The 19,348-nt window shown below is 39.3% G+C and overlaps 1 protein-coding gene across 4 annotated transcripts in view; it reads right to left on the bottom strand.

Annotated features, from left to right (window-relative positions):
• SRBD1 (S1 RNA binding domain 1) overlaps positions 1–17,288 on the bottom strand; it is a 345,104-nt gene extending 327,816 nt beyond the window's left edge. Inside the window, exons 1-6 of one of the 4 annotated variants that reach the window (XM_036752226.1) lie at positions 17,243–17,288; positions 15,317–15,496; positions 13,132–13,252; positions 11,698–11,777; positions 10,041–10,215; positions 5,970–6,359 (exon numbers count right to left, since the gene is read on the bottom strand). In XM_036752226.1, the coding sequence (XP_036608121.1) occupies positions 5,970–6,359; positions 10,041–10,215; positions 11,698–11,777 (645 nt within the window). In that variant the 5' untranslated portion in view covers positions 13,132–13,252; positions 15,317–15,496; positions 17,243–17,288. Of the gene's footprint in view, positions 1–5,969; positions 6,360–10,040; positions 10,216–11,697; positions 11,778–13,131; positions 13,253–15,316; positions 15,497–17,071; positions 17,157–17,238 lie in introns of those variants that run through there. The other 3 variants (XM_036752227.1, XM_036752228.1, XM_036752229.1) reach the window with 3 other exon arrangements.
• Between the last annotated feature and the right edge of the window lie 2,060 nt (positions 17,289–19,348).

Genomic DNA, 19,348 nt, shown 5'->3' with positions numbered 1-19,348 from the left:
AACTTATAAACACAGACTTCCCTTTAGCATAGTGGATACAACACTGAGCTTGAAGTCCTGAAGACCCAAATTCAAATACAGTCTCTAACTTACTGGCTGTGTTACCATGGGCAACTCATTTAACTTCTGCTTGCCTCAGTTTCCTCATCTATAAGATAGGGATAATAATAGCACCTGCCATCTAGCAAAACTATTTCAAACCCAAATTTATGTCCATAATGAAGAGTGACAGTAATAGAAGCAATCTGTTGAAGGGATATGAGTTGCAAAGCAGATAGAATATTGGCCCTTGATTCAAGAAGACTCATCTTTATGAGTCCAAACCCAGCCTCAGATACTTGCTAGCTATGTGGGCAAATAACTAAAACCCAGCCTGCTTTAGATTACACCTGTGTAAAATGAGCTGGAAAAGGAAATGGCAAGAAAACCCCAAATGAGGGCACACAGAGTTGGAAATGACTGAAACAAATGAAGATCAATGACAACAAACATGTAAGTGGAAAGATGGGAACAGATACACACGATGTTGTAGAGTGCAGACTATCACTAAGGGGAAAATTAAGGTTAGATAGAGTAGAGAACGAGGACAATGCCAGTGCCTTCCTGTTTTCAATATTATACGTTATATTTAGCCATTTAATTCTATCCCTGCAACACTGCCCCTGCCCCACCAAAAAATCTTAAAACTTCCTTGGAAATAGCTATTTTATACCAAAAAAAAAATGATGTATTTCATGAGTTTAATTTACTTCACTCGTGTCTCTCCTTGAACCAGTTAACACAAAGGACAGGCAAATCTATGGGGCCCATTTGTAGCACTACAGTCACGAAGTCACTTCAGAAGAGACAAGAACAAACAAAAGCCAAGTACTACATGGTTCTGCTCCCCTCGTTCCACTACAGCCAAACCCTCTCCTGCTTCCAAATTTCACTCATATCTTATTTTTAACTACTTTGTGTGTATGTGCTTATTAACTTTATATCATACTGTGTTTTTTTTAACACTTGTCTCACCAACTAGAATGTAAGTTCATTGCAAGTGGGGATCATTTCATCATTTATACCCATAACCTAGCACAGTGCCTGGCACACAGATGCTTAATACTTGTCCAAAATGTAACTCATCCTTTTTCCGAAATTCTTCCCAACTTTTCTATTACTATTTAGCAGGAGTGGGAGTGGCATCCTAGGGGTGGGGAACCTGCAGACTTGAGGCCACATGTGGCCCTCAAAAGGCTGCACTTGAGGACCCAGAGGGCCACTTGGGGCCTTCCCCACCCCTGAGATGTCACCATCCTTCCAATCACCCAAGCTCACAACCTAGGCTGTCATCTTCAACTCCTCACTCTTTCTCATCCCATCCTATATCCAATCGGTTGCCAAGGCCTGTTATTCTACCTATTGCCAAAGTCTGCTGGGTCTCCCTGCCTCAAACCTCTCCTCATTCCAATCCATCTTCCACCCAGCAGTCAAACTGGTCTTAAAATGCATGGGTCTGACCATGACACTCCTATTCCATAAACACAAGTGGTCCACTATTACCTGCAAGATCAAATATAAAATCCTGCATTTGGCTTCGCTGTTGTTTAGTCAGTTTTCAGACATGTCCAACTCTTTGTGACCCCATTTGGAGTTTTTTTGGCAAAAGACACTAGAGCAGGACACCCAGCTAGTGTCTGAGGCCAGATTTTAACTCAGGTAGATGAGTCTTCCTGACTCCAGGCCTAGCACTCTATCCACTGTGCCACCTAGCTGCCCATAGCTGCCTAGATGTTTGGCTTTAAAACTCATCATAACCTGGCCCTTTCCCATCTTCTTATACCTTGCTCCCATCCACAAACTCTATGATCCAGTGACACTGGTCTCCTTGCTGCTCCTCACACCAGATACTCCATCTTCTAAGCATTTTCATTGTCTATCTCATGTTAGAATTTTCTCCCTTCTCTCTGCCTTCTGGCTTCCCTGGCTTCCCTGGCTCCCTTCCAGTCCCAACTAAAATACAATCTTCCACAAGAAGTCTTCTTTGATCCCCCTTAATGCTAGTGCCTCTCCTCTGTGGTTATCCCCAATTTATATCTTGTTTGTACATAGTTGTTTTCATGTTATCTCCCCCATTAGATCACATGCTCCTTGAGAGCAAAGACTGTGCTTTGTCTTTCTTAACAAAATGTTTGTAGCCTGACTGAAGGACTGACTGCCTCTACCCCAGCAAAAGAAAATATTAAAAAAAAAAGTGTTTCCCCAAAACTCAAAGCAATAAATGATCTAAGATATTACACACAGAAGTTCTGAAAATATTGGTTGGTAGTGATTACTGTTCCATGAGAAACTAAAAAAGTACCAAAAAAGAATTATGTGTTTCTATTTTCTAACATAAAGAAATGCCTGCAGTTAATAAGAAAACTCAACTAGCCAACCTCTGATCATCTTTCTCAGATACATGTAACTTCTAGTCATAGAATACCCCATGACAAGGTCTTTAAAATTATTTACAGTAAGAAATAATAATGAGTTTTTTGTTCCTAGTCATCCAATGGCATTCATAGTAGTAGATTTGACTAATTTTTCTGTTTAGAAACAGACACCAAATAATTACTCCATGTATTTTCTAAATGCTTAAGGATCTATGCTAAATGCTTAAGGGAACTATGTTGAGTAGTTAACTAGATCAGGTCTGTTCAAAATGCCGCCTGCTGGCAGCATGTGGCCCGCAGTGCAATTTATGCAGCCACCTGCAAGCATAGAAATTTACATAAATGCTTTAGTAAACGAAGCCTACAGCAGAGCTCTCACTAAAATTGCAAATCAAAATATATTGTCTATTGTTTCAATAAAAACCTAAGGTTGGACAGCCCTGAACGATATGGTTAATTTGTGTCAACAGCCAAATTAACTTGTGCCTCAAAATAGGTTTGGAGAACAATTAGATACATATGATCAGATGTATACCCACATGCTCACCCTTTCTGCTGCTTGTGCTAAAGCCTACTGTCAGAAAGTGAGCTGAAGGAAAGATTTTGAATAGCCTCACAGTAAAAAGAAAAACCAAACAAGTTAAGTCCTTCCTTAAAAACTTCCCCAGACAATTTTCCTCAGTCTTTCTGAAAAGAGACGGTGAACCAACTAGTATCTAAAGAGTTACCACTGGGGTACTGAGAATAGGTGACAGCTGTACCAACCACCTCTCTAAACTCATAAGCAAGGGAAGCCCAGATTCACTATGAGTGGGATTGTTGCAGCTGCCAGAAACCATTTAAAAACAATTTGAAGATTCTGTAGGAGGCAGGAAAATCTGCTCAAATTTGACAGGAAGGACTAAAATTTTCAAACATTCCAAATGTTCAGAAAATAGCCAAGAAGAAGGAACTCACAAAACTAGTTTTTGCCCCAGAGGCTTAAAAAGGGGGTTTATTTTTACTAAATATTTATAACACATCACAACAGAGGACATTTTTATTCTTTGTCCCAGTTAATCAAGTTTTAACCTCTTATTTAGTGCCTCTGCTAATCTTTTTTCTCCGCTTCTCTTCTATCATGCACCCTTAACCCAGTGTAGCACCTCTCTCTCAATAAATCCTTGACCTTTTCTTGTTCTCTTCTGCAGTTCTCCCTGTCCTTCCCTCTTCTTGTTTCTCTTTGTGAATTTATTATCCAAAGAGTTTCACCAGTTGTTATATGAATGGCAACAGCAAAGAAATCTTCAGGGCAGAAGGGTATAGAAGAGACAGAGAAAGAACAGAAAAAAACCACTCACAAAAGAGAAGGCTCAGGTGTGAGAACACGAGAACATCTACGATCCTGAAAACTGGCTTCCTAAATGAGGCTGTGCAAGGTTAACATAACGGCATGCTGAGTGATAACAGCTAACGTTTAGATAGCACCTACTGGACACTTTACAATTACTACCTCATTTAATCGTCACAACCCTAGGAGGAGGTGCTATTATTACTGCCATCTTACAGATTTAAAAACCTGAAGCAAATGGAGATCATGTGACTTGCCCAAGGTCCCACAGCTAGTATAAGTCTGAGACCACATTTGAACTCAGATCTTCCTGACTTCAGGCCCAGTCCTCTATACATTAGGTGGTGGTGCCACCTAACTGCCCCTTGAAGAATGGACACACACAATAATAGTGAATACAAAATTAAACAGTTAAAGGCAGCTCTGGATTATTCCATTTTCAACCTCTGACAGCTTTTTCCTACTGCCCCGTGAACATTTATGCCCATTTCCTCCCTGTCTTCCTCTCTGTGTTCAGGAAATAACAACTAATTTAAAGATTACTTGAATACTTCAAGACCTACAGTGTTGCCAAGAAAGGTATTCCCTCCTCCAACTAAAATTAAAATCTTTCCAAGTTTAAGTACATTGTCTTCATGAATTAATGTGGCCAAAAAAAAAAATCATTGCCTGGCAATTTATCTTAAGGTCAGCTTTTCTTGCCTTAGTTAAAATGGTCCTTAGATGTTGGAAGCATATTTCACTACCAGACCCGCAAGCTTCGTTACGTAGGCCCGCTAGAGTCTGTTCTGCTGGCATAATCTTTGGAAACCCAAGGTCACCTAGGTACCACAGTGAGTCTTTGAGTAAGATTTTAATAGTGGAACCTGAGTATTAGCCTATTCTAAGCCATCTATAAAAAAAATGTGCCTCTAGTCCCAACTGATGGCATACATAATTAAGAACTGTTTGTATTACTAATATATCAAAATGTTATTACAGAACATGAATCAGTTCTTTAATACTATAGCTATGCCACCCAGCTGTTCCAAACAAAGAGCTACATAACACTAGTAAATTCTGTTATTTCTCTCTGGCTAATCCGTAGCTAAAGAAAAATAGAAAGAAGCTACAACACTGTGGGGGCCTCCATGGGTCAAAATGATACATGAGGGAAGCACTGATCTCAAAACGAACTTGCAGTTGATGATTTTTCAGCCATAGTAATTCAAGAAGACAATGTGCTAAAGTATGGAGAGGCAGCAGTATAGCTGTACCTCATTTTCCGTAATAACTCAATACCTCAGCAGTTTCATTAGTGAGAGTACTTCCCTCCAAACCTTAACAAGTAGTCTTCAGGAGTAGCTGGCAGGGAGGCGGGGGAAGCATCACATGCTGGCCACTCCTCTGGTGATGGGCCCCTTCATACTTTCCTTACTTCAATTGATTCCCAGATAATAGACACACTACACAGTCTGCCAAAGGACCATGCTCCAAGGCTCTCCAGCATGCATGGACCTGCCATGATCAGTCACCCTCTACTATCATAACCTTCAAGAAGAATCACCTTCACACCACATTGAAACAGAGCAGGGCTACAGTGGAGCTCGTGGAATAGCACGTGTGTGTGTGTGTGTGTGTGTGTGTGTATGTGTGTGTGTGTATGTATGTGTAATAGTATATATGTCTGTATACATATAGACATGCATACAAGATACATACCTGAAAAACTGCCAATAAGTCTAATTTTTATCAATTGTCTCCTATTTTCTCAGTGAACTATACTATAACTTGAGAGGTGCTTCATCTTCATTTCTGATTTTCAGTAGCTAGGCAGTAGCTTCAATACTTTAAGTTTAAAGTTTCTCTGCCCTCTGTCATTGACAAGTAGTTCATGATCCGGAAATAAACATTCAAATGCATCAGGACATAAACTATATAAACTACAAACAGGAGCCCTACATGAATATTTTTGTAATAAGAGTAATCACCTCCTAAATTATCTATTTAAAATCCATATTTTAAAGGAGGGTACTACAGCATTAAGAAACAGTTATTTTTCTCTCTAGAGATTCACCAAGAGACGGTATGTTGGACTATGTGTGCTATATGGAAAAATGTTATGGTTTTTATGGAACATGTTACTGCTCCTGGGATTGTTAAGGTCTTCCCTCAGCATTCTGAAAGCATTCCCTTTTGCAATGAGAGCAATTAAAAGAAGTAGAAAGAAAAAGTTAATTTCATACCTGTACCATGTCCCAGTTCATTTCCAAGTCCTCCTTAACCTTGACGACATTTCCTGCAGTTTTGACAGGCTGTCCCTGAGGAAACATTGTAGATTTCATTTTCTTTAAAGGGGGTTCACCAAATGTAAGGTCCTCTTCATCTTCTCCCTTCTTCATGCTGCTTCCTCCCTGCATGGTGCTCGTTGATGGTATCTCGATGCCACCACCATCACCACCATCTAAGTTGTCAGTTTTGCAGATCACATCATCAACTTTCAGTTTTTTGGCCTTCTGTGGTCGAGGTTTATTAGATATTCTCTTCCGTGTCGTATTTGTAGTTTTCTGGTTCTGCAAAACTTTGAGTTCATCTTTGCTGTCTTCCGAAACATCATCAATAAGCACAGAGCTATTCTGTCAAACCATCAAGTGAACATGTGATTAAAACAACATTGAAGCCAGTTCCCCAAAAGCCTTTAAATTCAACTAAAAAGTTTTTAATGTGTGTCCCCAGGGCACATGGCAGTGAAGCAAGCAGAAGCATTAGAGTAAAGAACAGACAAGGTTTCAACCCTCATGCAGTTAAAAGCGCTAACCAGCTCATGACTCTGGAACACTGAACCTTCTCTGAAAGCACAATAGTCGACCTAAAAAGCATCTGTGTTCAGTCTAAATCTCACCCCCAAATACGGCAATGCAAATAAGTAAAATCCACTATGTCTATTTCATTTTGATAAATTTCCACTATGTATCAACACCAAACCATCATATCTTCTCCCAAAAGTTTATGGTACACAAATCACTGACAAAATGCAGTCAAAGGAATTCTCGATGTCATTGTAAAGGAACTGAATAAAATTCAGTTCAACAGCAGTCCAGGAGGAAGGTAAGAATAGCATACATCAATGACAAAGCTCTAACCTCCCCATTCCAGGATCAAACTTTAACAGGTGTTCACAAGTAACAACACTGCCTGATTTCAGATTATCCTTCTTTTCATCACCTTTCTCATTCTCTGGTAGACAGACTTATGCATATACTAGTGGATCCATAGACATCTATTGAATAAATAAACAAGCTAAGCAATAAAACTTCCAAAAGTATGGATGATTCAGCAAGAAGTAAGCTGCTAAATAATCTGCAAATTAAATAATCTAAGTGCAATAATTAAAAATTAAAAATCTTTGACATTTTCTTGAACCTGTATGTATAAAGAACCTGAGACTCTGAATGGATCCCTTAGACCTTTAGTCAAGACTCAAATAAACTATTGCAAAAATACAAAAATCAAAACTCATTTTTAAAGCCTTTCAAAAAATTTATTGCACCACTCCCCCACACCTCCCAACCTATTCTGGTGTTTATTAGATTTTACTGTCAAGAATTTCTTCCTTTTATCTGTCATGCTACAGAGCTATTATGGAATAGTGAACAGAATGCTAGAAATGGAATCAACGAACCTTAGTTGGAATCCTACCTAAGATAATTAAAACCCGCGTGGCCTTGAGGAAGTCTCTTAACCCAAGTAGAGTTTTTACATTTTAAAATGAAGATAATGACAGCACCTTCCTCACAAGGTATTACGCGACTCAAATGTAAGATTATGCATATAAAGCATTTTACAAACCTTAGAGTAGCATATAAATATATAATTATTATCGTTTAAGTTAATCTCTTTTTATTCTATCCTCAACACAGACAGTCTCACTTTTCACCAAGTCCCATTGCAAATTTGACTTTCTGTAAAGAATTGTGAAAGAAATCTGCATTCCATAAATCATGTCAACTTTACTATACAGTACAGTGGAGTGCTCTCTCTCTGCTCCTGCCCCTCTGCATGAGGACTCGGTGCTTCCCTTGGTGCTCCCAACACCCCCACCAAAAAAAATCTCTAAATGAAAGCACAAGAATGGGAGTGGAGAAACCAATCATGGCAGACTGATAGAAGCTTGGGTTGAGACCTATGCCCCACTCTGCCTACCCAACCTAATAGCCATCACCACCACCACCACCACCTCCCCACTCCCTTTCCAGCAGTGTCTGTCTTCTGACTATCTGTACTAAGCATCTGTGCCCAGCCCCACCCTCCCACCCCTGTCAACCTCCTGTCTATGCCCCATATCTCCACCTCCACCCCACCCCCAAAACCCCTGTTCTTCCTCTCAGTTCCATCCAGGCCCCAACGTGGCTGGCCCCAGGACATGTGTTCCTATTCCTTCTCTGTCCTCCTTGAACCACATGTTAGCCCCCTCTCTCCATGGGTATATGGCCCCCTCCCTGCCTCCTTCCCTCCCTTCCTCAAAGGCCAGGGAAAATTCACATTATGTAAAAATCCTTTATGTAGAGAGGTCTGCAGAACAGATGGCAAGTTAATTAATATCTAGACTGCTACATCACCCATCAGCCTTTTCCCTTCTGACTAAATAACTATAGTTCCTTTGTTTTCATCTTCATAAAAGAAAGTGATTCATTAAGGATGGTGAAATCTTTGTGATAACCTATTTTCATATGCCTTACCAAATTATTTTCACTTTTCTTTAGATGCAATATCCTTAACTAGCTACAGAATTCTAAAACGTTGGCTGACCAGTGTGAAATGTCCAATGAAAAAAGGACCCCATGGCACTTTTTTATTTGAACAGATTTCCTTCTATTCTGTATTCTGCCAATAAGGAAACCCATAGTTGGACAGCTCCTCTGCGACTTAATGTTCAAAGAATTACCTAGGGCACTGAGATACAAAATAACTTGCCCGTAGCCACAAGGCCACCACATCACTCTCTAAAATCCTTCTCTCTATCCGGTTCCTATTTATAAAGGGAAATTAAGTGACAAAAGACCCTGAGCCTCACCATGAGGTCACGGTTAGGAAGTAATCTTGCTGGTCATTAGTGTCCTCATTGGTACCCACCAGAAGACCATGAGACACTTCATGGCAAGGCTGCCAATTCTCCTCATATAGTACAGGAACCCAAAAAATGTCAACCATGGAAACTAGCTAGAGATAAACTTCCCTCCCCCATGTTATATGCTCCCTTCAATGGGATAAAAAATTCTGAATTTTGACAAAACTTATAAGGAACTGTGAAAAAATCTAAAACCCTCTAAAGTTCTCTAAAATGTCTAAAAAAATTCTAAATAAAAACATTTTTCTACCTGAGTTAGCCTGTTCTCCTCCTTCGGGCCTCACTGTATTTTTCACTCTTTAAAAATACTACATATCAGTAAAAAAATCTGATAGAATTACTTACAGTTAATAACTGAGATAGGAAACTTGGAGCTTCTCTCAGCTTAATGGAAAGCCTTCATACTCCTAGCACCATTTAAGAAAACTTACAAAAAGACAAAGAATACAAGGAAATATACAGCGACGCAAAGCAAAGTCAGCAGCACCAAGAAGAACTGCATACACTTTGACCACATTTTAAAAAAGAAAAACAAAGTCAAAGATAGCAGAATTTCAGGTCAAATAGAAAGGAGACACAGAGCAACTGCTTTTTCTGTTCATTATATGTTCATTTATTTCCACTTTACTAAGTGCTAAGAGTCTCATGCAAGATTGCAATCCTTATTTTACATGCTTGTCTTTGTTAATTGTTATTAAGGTTATAATATTATAAAAAATTTAAAATGACTAAACACTAACAACCAGGATAGGGCTATAGCTTTTTCAACTATAGACAAAGCTCAATCCTACTTAGTTCTTTTTAGTGGAAAGCTTGCATGCAGAAAACAAGAAATATGGAGGTATAAAGGAGGTTGAACAGCATTTTATGAAAACACCATGACATCTATCTAATCAAAAGAGAAAACAGTTCATTTTGTAATCATGCAATTTTCCATAAACAAAACATCTAATGACAAGCATATAATACAAGTGTGCCTAGCACAATAAACATAGTGCTGAAAAGCTGTGTTAACCCAATTTTTAACATATTGGGAGAGTTTCCAGCTAAAAAAAATTAAAAGGTGAGTTTTTGGATGACTTGAATAAATTTTTGCAAAGCAAATAATTAACCTGTAATTTTATCTTAAGTACGTGCTCTGCTCTACAAAGACAATGGGATGGAGTCAATGTCTACCTGGAATACCTACCAGTTCTTCTTTAATAGCCACCTTTCTTGGAGTACTGCTGATCTGAGGGGCTTTCTTCTCCACAGACACTTTCCTTGGCTTGTTTTTATTAGAAATGGCCTTCAAGCTATTAGAAGCTTTCTTTTGGGGTTCCCAAGAACTATCTTTATCATTTTCCTCTTCAGATTCAGAAGAACTAGGAGAAAATTAATAGAAAGTTTTCTAGAAAAACAAAATTAAAATGTCACAAAGAAAACACACAGATACTTATGCTCCCTACAGTCTGCAGTGGTGTTTTCATACAAGAATATTCTAAGGCAAAGTGAGAAACCTCAACGTTGGACAGTGTATCTTTGAGTAAGCACAACCTATTACATAATAATGATAGGCTATAAAACATCTTTTGTAAAAAGAGAACCCCCTGTTATAACAGATCACTGGCTCCTCTCTCTGAGATTCTCAGCATTGTGACCTCTATTTTCCTCCTCTCCCCTTGTTTTGACTTCACCCTTACTTCCCTATCCCCTAATATGATCACCAGAAGAGATTTAGGATATTATTTATTACCCAGATGATTTTTACTGGGACTACTATGCCACAATCACTGAGAATTTTTCATCTTTAACTTTCACTCCATACAAATTGTGCTAAATCAAATCAATATAGAATGTGCCTCCAAGAGCCAGGATAAAGTGAGCTATATTTCAGTGACTTCAAGTAATTCTATATTCCTCTATAGTGTAAATCTGCTTACTGAGAAGAACTACTACTGCATTTTCTTACACATCATACAAAAATCAAACAACACACTTCCCAAATCTTCCTAATATCTCTCTGGCTTAGTCTCTGTCACAGTGCAGAAGCAAAATAGATACAAAAGTATGTGAGTAAGTGAGTAAGGTAAGGAAACCAACTTAGAACAATTCCATTAAACCAATCTCTATCCACCATCCTCTATACGCAATATAAGGTGTCATTACTCTATTAGTTAAAAAAAAAAATTAACTTTCTTCTCCTGGAAAAATTAACACTGGGATGGTGTGTGATCCTGCATCAGAAGGATTAGAAAACCTCTAGACAAGGTCCTACCCATGATCTAGGAGTATTGAGCATGGAGTTCAACGGTAATTATTAAAATTAATTCCTTACAAAGGCTAATTAATAATCAGAGTCCATTTAGACTGCACATATTCTTAATGGAAAATGCAAAAAAGAACAGAATACTTGATAGCTGAGTTGAATAGAAAGAGTTCTAGCCTCAGAAACATGGATTCTAATTCTAGGTCTATCTGTCTAGGACTCAGCATTTCTATCTGTGAAACAGAAAGAATAATCACTTCCTAGAACTCCTGAATTCACAAGACTATTACAAGGAAAAAGTGAGATAAAGTATTAGGAATAAAAGTTCAAAATAGTTACTTTGCTGAACTCTTTACCCTTTTGTTTATTTTTTATTATAAGGGATGCCTTTCTGAGAAGACAGAAAGGTACAGAGGAAAATGTAATATAAAAATAAAATTTATCAATAAATTTTTTAAAAGTACAACAGAAAGTATTATGTTTTCACGTAACAGCTCTTTCCATGTGGTACAGCACTGCATTCAGCAAAAATTAGCATGTGAAAAGATATATTGTCTGAAACAAATATCTTTTTACACCCACAGCAAAACACACTTACGATTCAAGGAAAGAAGGCAACTCTTCTTTTGCCACCACCGCCTGAACTTTTAATTTTGCTCTCCTTGATAATGATGACATCTGAAAGAAACATAGCATGTAATCAATATGAGATACAAACAGGCTAATCACTTTATTCAGCTATCTCAAAGTAAAGCCTCATTCAAAGCTAATTCTCCATCAACCCTGCTCTAGAAAGTAATACGGATAAAAGAAAAAACAATCCTCAAGTTCAGACACTAGTCTCATCAACTCTGTATCTGCCCTCTCCTAATAGCCATCAAATGTTCTGTAACAGGCTTGTAAGTATACATATCTATGTTATCTGTTTAGCTCCAATTATAAATAATTTTACATATTTAATTGCTCAACTAGAATGATTTAAGGATAATTAGATTAGCAACCAGAGCAAACTATAAACTTTTCCATCATACCATATACTACTCCTCAAGGACAGAGATGTATCATTTCCTTCTTCACTATCTGCCTTCAATATCTAACACAGACCTCCACATGGAATGGCCCCCCCACATCATTAAATGACTCAAGGAAGTTAATGCTTAAATAGGATAATTCACTTCCAAATAATCAAAAGCTAACTGTATTTCAGTTGTATTTTAAAAGATCCATGTCAATTCTGAACAGCAATTACTGACAGTTCTACCTGATAGGACCCACTTAGGCTCACTGGGGCACTGCTGGTACAGCCCTAGTCAGGGTCCTCCACTCCAGGCAATGAAGCCACTCTGGCTACAGGGGCCCAAAGAGCCCCTCACCAGGCATTTCAAGGGGAGGGGAAGATCTGCAGAACTTATCTTAAGTGAGAATTGGCTGTATTTGTAAAATGAATACTTCAGAATACACGTTATATAGTACAATCAGAATGGTCTAATCCCTGGCCTAAGAAACAGAGACATTACTTGCCACAGAAAAGAGAGTAACTCTGTCTGGAATGTCACATTACACAAATAATACAGTTAACTTATGGCCAATGTTATCTCACATATTTAAAACCATTTGTTAATATTCTAGCCTAGCAATAAACCTTCAACATATGGATGATGTGGGCCAGCCCTACCCCCAGAAAACACGACACTGTGCTATAGCAGTCACATTTGTGCAAAAAAAAAAAAAAAAAAACCTTCAACTCAAAATACCCTGAATTAGTCATGCTCTGTTTGGGCATCCTACAGATTCATCTTTGGAGTTTCCTTTAGGAATTTTTTTAAAAAGAAAAAATCATGACACTTACCCACTCAATTTTAACAGATAAAATGCAAAAGAGCTCAACAGACTTAAGGCTACCAGCTTATCGAGAATTTCTGTCAAATTTGAGGAGTGTGGTGTCTCCCTTGGCAAGAAATTCCCAAAGCAGCTGAAAACTATACTACTATATATAAAAAGGCAATTCTGTGGACAGTGAAGAATTACTCACTTTTGCTTCCTCTAAAGGTTCCTCAAGATCTGAGGACTAGTTCGTGCTCTTAAGCGGATGTTCCCAATCCCAGATGGCTTCTCCTACCGTTTGGCTTTACTGTTGATACCTGCAGAATAAACTGATTTTCCCCCCAAAGAATTAAAAACAAAGGAATAAGATTTACAGTCACAGAATTTAGAACTACAAGAGATTTCATATCATATGCTACTGAAAGGAGGGTATGCCTTAATAGAGTGGTGTCAAACTCAAATAGAAAACAGACCACTAAAAGGTCCGTAAGTATGCTAGCTGACAACACATTGACTTAGAATACCACATATTAACATTATCTATATTCTATTGTATTTTTTTTAACATTTCCCAATTACAATTAATCTGTTACAGGTTGGCTGCTTGATGCTCACCTTTACCTTAATACAGCACAAAAATATCAGCAGAAGCTGGACACAAATATGTGGAGAGACCTTTAGAACAACTTTAACAAATAATAGGGCTGGAACATGTTTGAACATTAAGTAACCAACATGTAATAATAGCACATTTTATATATGCAGGGCTCTCAATAAATTAATAGAATTTGGTTGGTTAATTAATTAAATTGATAGAATGCCATGGATTTAAATACCATATATCAATTAGTGTATGTATGTCATGGGGCAGCAAGGAGGTGCAGTGGACAGAGCACCAGGCCTGGAGTCCAGAAGACCTGATTTCAAATCAGACACTTACTTAGCTGTGTGACCCTGGGCAAGGCACTTAATGCTGTTAGCCTCAGTTTCCTCATCTGTGAAATGAGCTAGAGAAGGAAATGGCAAACTACTCCAGTATCTTTGCCAAGAAAACCCCAAAAGGGGTCATGAAAAGTTGGACATGACTGAAAACAACCAAACAACAACATACATCTATCTCTCAGGCTTTTGGTTTGGGGTTTGTTTTTTAATAGAAATGCACTGTAACTAATCCACTAAAAGTCTCAAAATAGGCTAAAAAAAAGTAACCTACTTTTCCCTCTTTCTAGTCCTATAACTTTTCTCCATGGTACAGGAAACACCTAAGAAACACAGGACCTTCAAAATACTAGCTTTCATAGAATTTTCCTCACCCTGAATTCAAAAAGATATGAAAAAGTTTGAGACAGGAATGTCTTAAAAACAGATGCTATCAACAAAGTTAAGTTCCTCTCAGAATTGAGTGTGGAATGCTTGTTGCTGAAGGTAAAAGTTGTGTGTGGAGGAGTACAGCTTTGGGAGGATCTAAGTGAGAAAAGTTCTGCCAGTCTATTTAAAAATATAAGGTAAGAGCATTGTTTTTCTATGTGTATTTAATTGTACTTGAGGTATTTCAAGGATGCTTAACAAATTCATTCAACAGATTATTATTGAGTAACTACTAGGTTTCATGTAGAAGTGTTTCTGATGAAGTAATACATTTGACACATATATTTATTCCTTTTCTGTAACATCATCCACGGGACTGTAAAATTTAAGTTCTGGTCTCCTCTCTTCTTAATTGAAGTACTTAATTTGTTTTACCTTTCCATGCTTCTGTTTCCTCTTGATCAGAAAGACAATCTCAATGATCTCCCATTTTTAATTGTATTTAAAAATACAACTAATGTCATCCAGTCTAACTTCATTCAAAAGGAAAATGAAGCCTAGAGAGATTAAGTTATCCAAGGTAACATAAGAAGTGGCATGCCCAGATTTTGAATTCTACTCTTCTAATTTCAAATCTAGTACTCTTTCCTTCATACTGCCTGTTAATATGTACCCTAGCCATCATCTTCATGATTTTAATAATTATCCTTTCTTTGATTTTCTTCTTGCCCTCATCTTGCATGGGCTAAATTATTATTATAAACAATAATAATATCAGAGAAATAAGTTCATGCTCAACTGTGTGTCCATCAAATCAGTACTAAAATACGTATGTTTGAAGAGGGTCATTACCATCAACTTAGCTTCTGGATATTAATTTTTTTCCTTACCACTCAAAAAGAATCATCAAAAGAATGTTATGGGGATAAATGAAAATCTACTGGAGAATCTATTAGAAGATAGATGCTATGAATAACTAAGGTATAAATGACATATTTCTGCCTAACAATAACTAGTAAACCCTGGATATAGTACTGACACTTAATAGAAAGAGTGACAGCACAGAAGGGCCTACAAGTTCTTACCAGGTTTGGAGAACTTCCCTACTTCCAAGCTGTCTTATTCACCTTCCTTACCCCCAACAAAACCTATTTTGTAGATGCGTAGGCATTTTCCAAATCAGCACCACCTACAATGTATGGTGACTAAGAAGAACTCTGGGTGCTGTGATTCAGCTGAGGTGGGAGGGAGCAGACCAAGGAAACCTGGCAACAAAATAAAGTCAAAAAGGAACCTAATCAAATATAAAATTGCAATCAGAAAAAAACCACAAATCTTCAGAAAATATGTGAAGTAACGTCTCATGAAGCACCAGATTCAACACCTTGATGCTGTTTCTAACAGGCAAGATCCAAGAACTATAGAGGTACATCATAGGTACATCAGAGATCACCTGGTCCAGACCCAATCCTAGCAATAAATCCCATCTATGAAATTCTTGGCAAGTAACCATTCAGGCTCTGTTTGACTATCTCTTGTGTTGGGTCTCTAGGAGTAGCCCACCCCATTTTTAGACAGGAATAATTGTTGGAGAGTTTTTATCTTAAGCCAATCCAGAATCATCTTCTTTCTAACTTTCTCTCCTTGGTCCTAGCTTGGCGCTCCACAGCCAAGAAAATAAGTCTAACACCTATTCCAGCACAATCCTTCAAGTATCTTAAAAGACTACTGCACTCCCTCCAAATCTCATCTTCTCTTCTCCAGGCCAAACATCCATCCACTTCCTTCGGTTGGTCTTGGTTTGATTTCAACCCACAGATACAGCCCAACTTCTAAATTTCTTTTCTAAAATGCTGTGCCCAGAAATGGGAACGATACTTTAAATTATGTCTATCCAAGGCAGGGTACAATGAGATTATCACCTCTGGATGTACTTCTAACCTACTTCCTAAGATTACATTCATTCTTTTGGCTGCCATGCCACACCGAAGACTCATAATGAGCCTGGTTATTTTTCATATGAATTACCAGTCTCCCTCTGTCTTGTACTTATACAGCCAATTTTTTTTTATAATAAACGCAACATCTTATATTCACGTCCATTTAATTCCATCTTAATTTCAGCCCGCTATTCCAAATTCTCCTAATCTAAATCCCAACATATAAACAATCCCTACCATCTTCCTGATGAACTTGATAACCACACCCATGCCTTCCTCCAAATCAACCATCCAATCACTGATGAAAGCTTCTTCGATTAACCGTACATGAAGGTATATTGTTAAGTCCATCAATCCTCTTAAATCCCTTCGAATACATATCTGCCACCTGTGCAACCTTGACCAAATTACTTCACAGCGGTGGAGACTCAGTTCCCAAATTTACTAAGAGGTGGAACTACATGATCCGGGAGGTCATAGGGCTTATGACCCGGCGGAACCCTGGACAAGCTCACGTTCCAGACCCCTAAGTCCCTGGGTGGGTAAATGCCGTGGTCAAGAACCGCGCTGTCAAGGGTGGAAAACCCAAGTCTCCTGACTCCCAGGCTGGGCCTCTTTCCACTACAGCCCATTCAAAGAGAGGTCTGGTAACCAACCCAGAAATAGGACATCCTGGGAAGCAACAGGCGAAATTCACCAGAGGGCTGTAGGGGAAAGGGCGGGAGTTTTTCCCTGAGGGTTTTTGCAAAGGGGCAAGGTTTGTCTCCGCCTTTCCTGGCTGCCCCGGGCCCTCACTTGTCTGGCCTCCAGGACTTCGGGGCTGCTAAGGGCTGGGTGTGGGGTGTGAGTGTCTGCAACGCCTAACACCGAGAATGGCGGGCTCAGGTGCGCCGCGGTTACCTCACGTTCACACCCGCGACACCACGTCCCGAGTGTGAAAATGTCTCACTGCGGATTTTTTCCGCCCTGAAGCTCCGGTAATTCCAGAACAAAAAGCGGGGTTGACACGAGCCACGAGCCCGCCCAGGGGTCGGGGCGGGGACCGCGCGAACAGCCTCAGACCTCACCTACCCGCACAGCGTGCGCTGGAATCCGTCCACCAGCTGCCTTCCGTTTCAAGACGGAAGCTGTTCAAACGCAGCAAACCCCGCCACAAGCCTGCCCTACGTGGCTGACGTCACGAGGTTCCGACCGGGCTCTAGGGAGAGGGAAACGAAGACGGAGGGGGCTGGGACTGGCGGAGCCGGAAACAAATGGGAAAGCCGAGATATTGGAAGGAGGCGGAGCTAAGGGGAAAAGGCGTAGCCGTATTGGAGAAAATGAAAGCAGGAGGGAGGAGAAGCGGGGAGGGGGAGGGCGTGGCCAGTCCAGAGGAAGTCAGAACTGAAAGGGGCAGGGCTTGATCCACTGTGCTGTATCTTGGGTGTATAAACACAATGAATCAAACCGTCCTCATTCACCAGAAGCTTACGTGCTGATTAAGGAGATAACGACATAAAAAAGAAAATCAATATAAAGCAAATGAATACAAAATAGTAAATTACAAAGAAGCTTGGGTGGGAGAGCACTACCAGGTAAGGGGGCGGGGGGATCAGAAAAGGCTCCATACAGAAGGTGGTACCTGACCAGCTTCTTGAAAGAAGAATGGAATTCTCTGCGGCAGAGGTGATAAAAGAGTGAATTTCAGGCATAGGACACAGAGAGAGCCAGGGCAAAGGCACAAGAATGGGAGAGGAAGTGTCATATGTAAGACACAGAGAAAGTCAATGTAATGGGATCACAAGGTGCAGGAGAGGAAGTAGTGTACAATGAGGCTGGGAAGATAGACTCAAGCAGGGTTATCAAGCCAAACAAAGGGACTTCTATTTAATCCTAAAGCTACTGGAGTTGAGTAAGGGGAAGGGAATAATCATTTACATAGTGCTAAGTGCTTTACAAATATCATCTCATATGATTGTCACAACAACTCTCTAAGGTAGGGACTGTTATCATGCCCATTTACAGTTGAGGAAACTGAGGCAAAGAAGAAGAAAATAGAACCTAGGACAAAGCCATGAAGAACACCTACAGTTAGAGGATGTGATGTATATAATAAATCAGAAAAGGAAGGGGAAGAGAATATGCGTTTAGATAGCAACTGCTACATCCTAGGTACTATACTAAGGACTTTACAAATACTAGCTCATTTGAGCCTCACAACAAGAGAAGAAGGAAGGGAATAAGCATTTATACAGCTCCTACTACACTGCAGGCATTATACTAGCTTTTTACAAGTATCCCATCTGATCTTCTCAACAACTCTACAAGGTAAGGGTTGTTATTATCTCCACTCAACAATTGAGGAAACTGAAACAAACAGAAGTTAAGTGACTTGCTCAGGGTCACATAGCTAGTAATTATCTGAGGTTGGATTTGAACCCAGGTTGTCCTTGACTCTAGGCCCAGCCTCCATCCACTGTGCTTCCTGGATGCCTCCAAGGAAACTGAGACCCTGGAAGGCCAGGGAAGAGTAGTGTCACAAAAATCCAAAGAGAAGAGAGTATCCAGGAGAGAGTGGTCAGCGGAGTCAAATACATCAAAAAGTTTGATTAGGATGAGAACTGAGAAAATACTATTTGATTCGGCAATGAAAATATTATTGGTAACTTTGGAGAGAGCAATTTCAATTGAAGGATGAGGTCAGAAGCCAGAATTCAAAAGGTTGAGGGAGTGACAGGAGAAGAGGTGTAGGTATCAAAGCTAGTGTAGATAGTTTTTTTCCCCCATAGGAGTTTGGCTGAGAAAAAGAAAAGATATCTAAAAAAATAGTTTGAGGAGATAGTCAGGAGTAGAGAAGGCTTTTTAAGAACTAGGGAAATTTGTACATACTTGAAGGCAGTAGACAGTGAACTATTAGAAAAAAGAGAAGTTGCAAATTAGAGAGCAAAGGGATGGTTAAGCTTTAAATCTGTTGGAGAAGATGGGAGGGGATGAAATCAAAGGCACATGTAGAAAGGTTGACCTTGGCCAGGAAAAGATCCACCTCATCATCAAAGTCTGAAGAAAAGGAGAAAAGAGTAGGGGATGGTGCCAACGGGTCCTTTAGATGAAGAGAAAGGGCTAAGAGGGAGCTCACAGAAAATAAATTCTTTTTTAATTTTTATTTATTTCTAGTTTTCAACATTAACTTTTATAAAA

Source organism: Trichosurus vulpecula, chromosome 3 (genome assembly GCF_011100635.1).
Source record: "Trichosurus vulpecula isolate mTriVul1 chromosome 3, mTriVul1.pri, whole genome shotgun sequence".
NCBI classification, from domain to species: domain Eukaryota; kingdom Metazoa; phylum Chordata; class Mammalia; order Diprotodontia; family Phalangeridae; genus Trichosurus; species Trichosurus vulpecula.
This window is presented reverse-complemented; position numbering and strand designations above follow the sequence as displayed.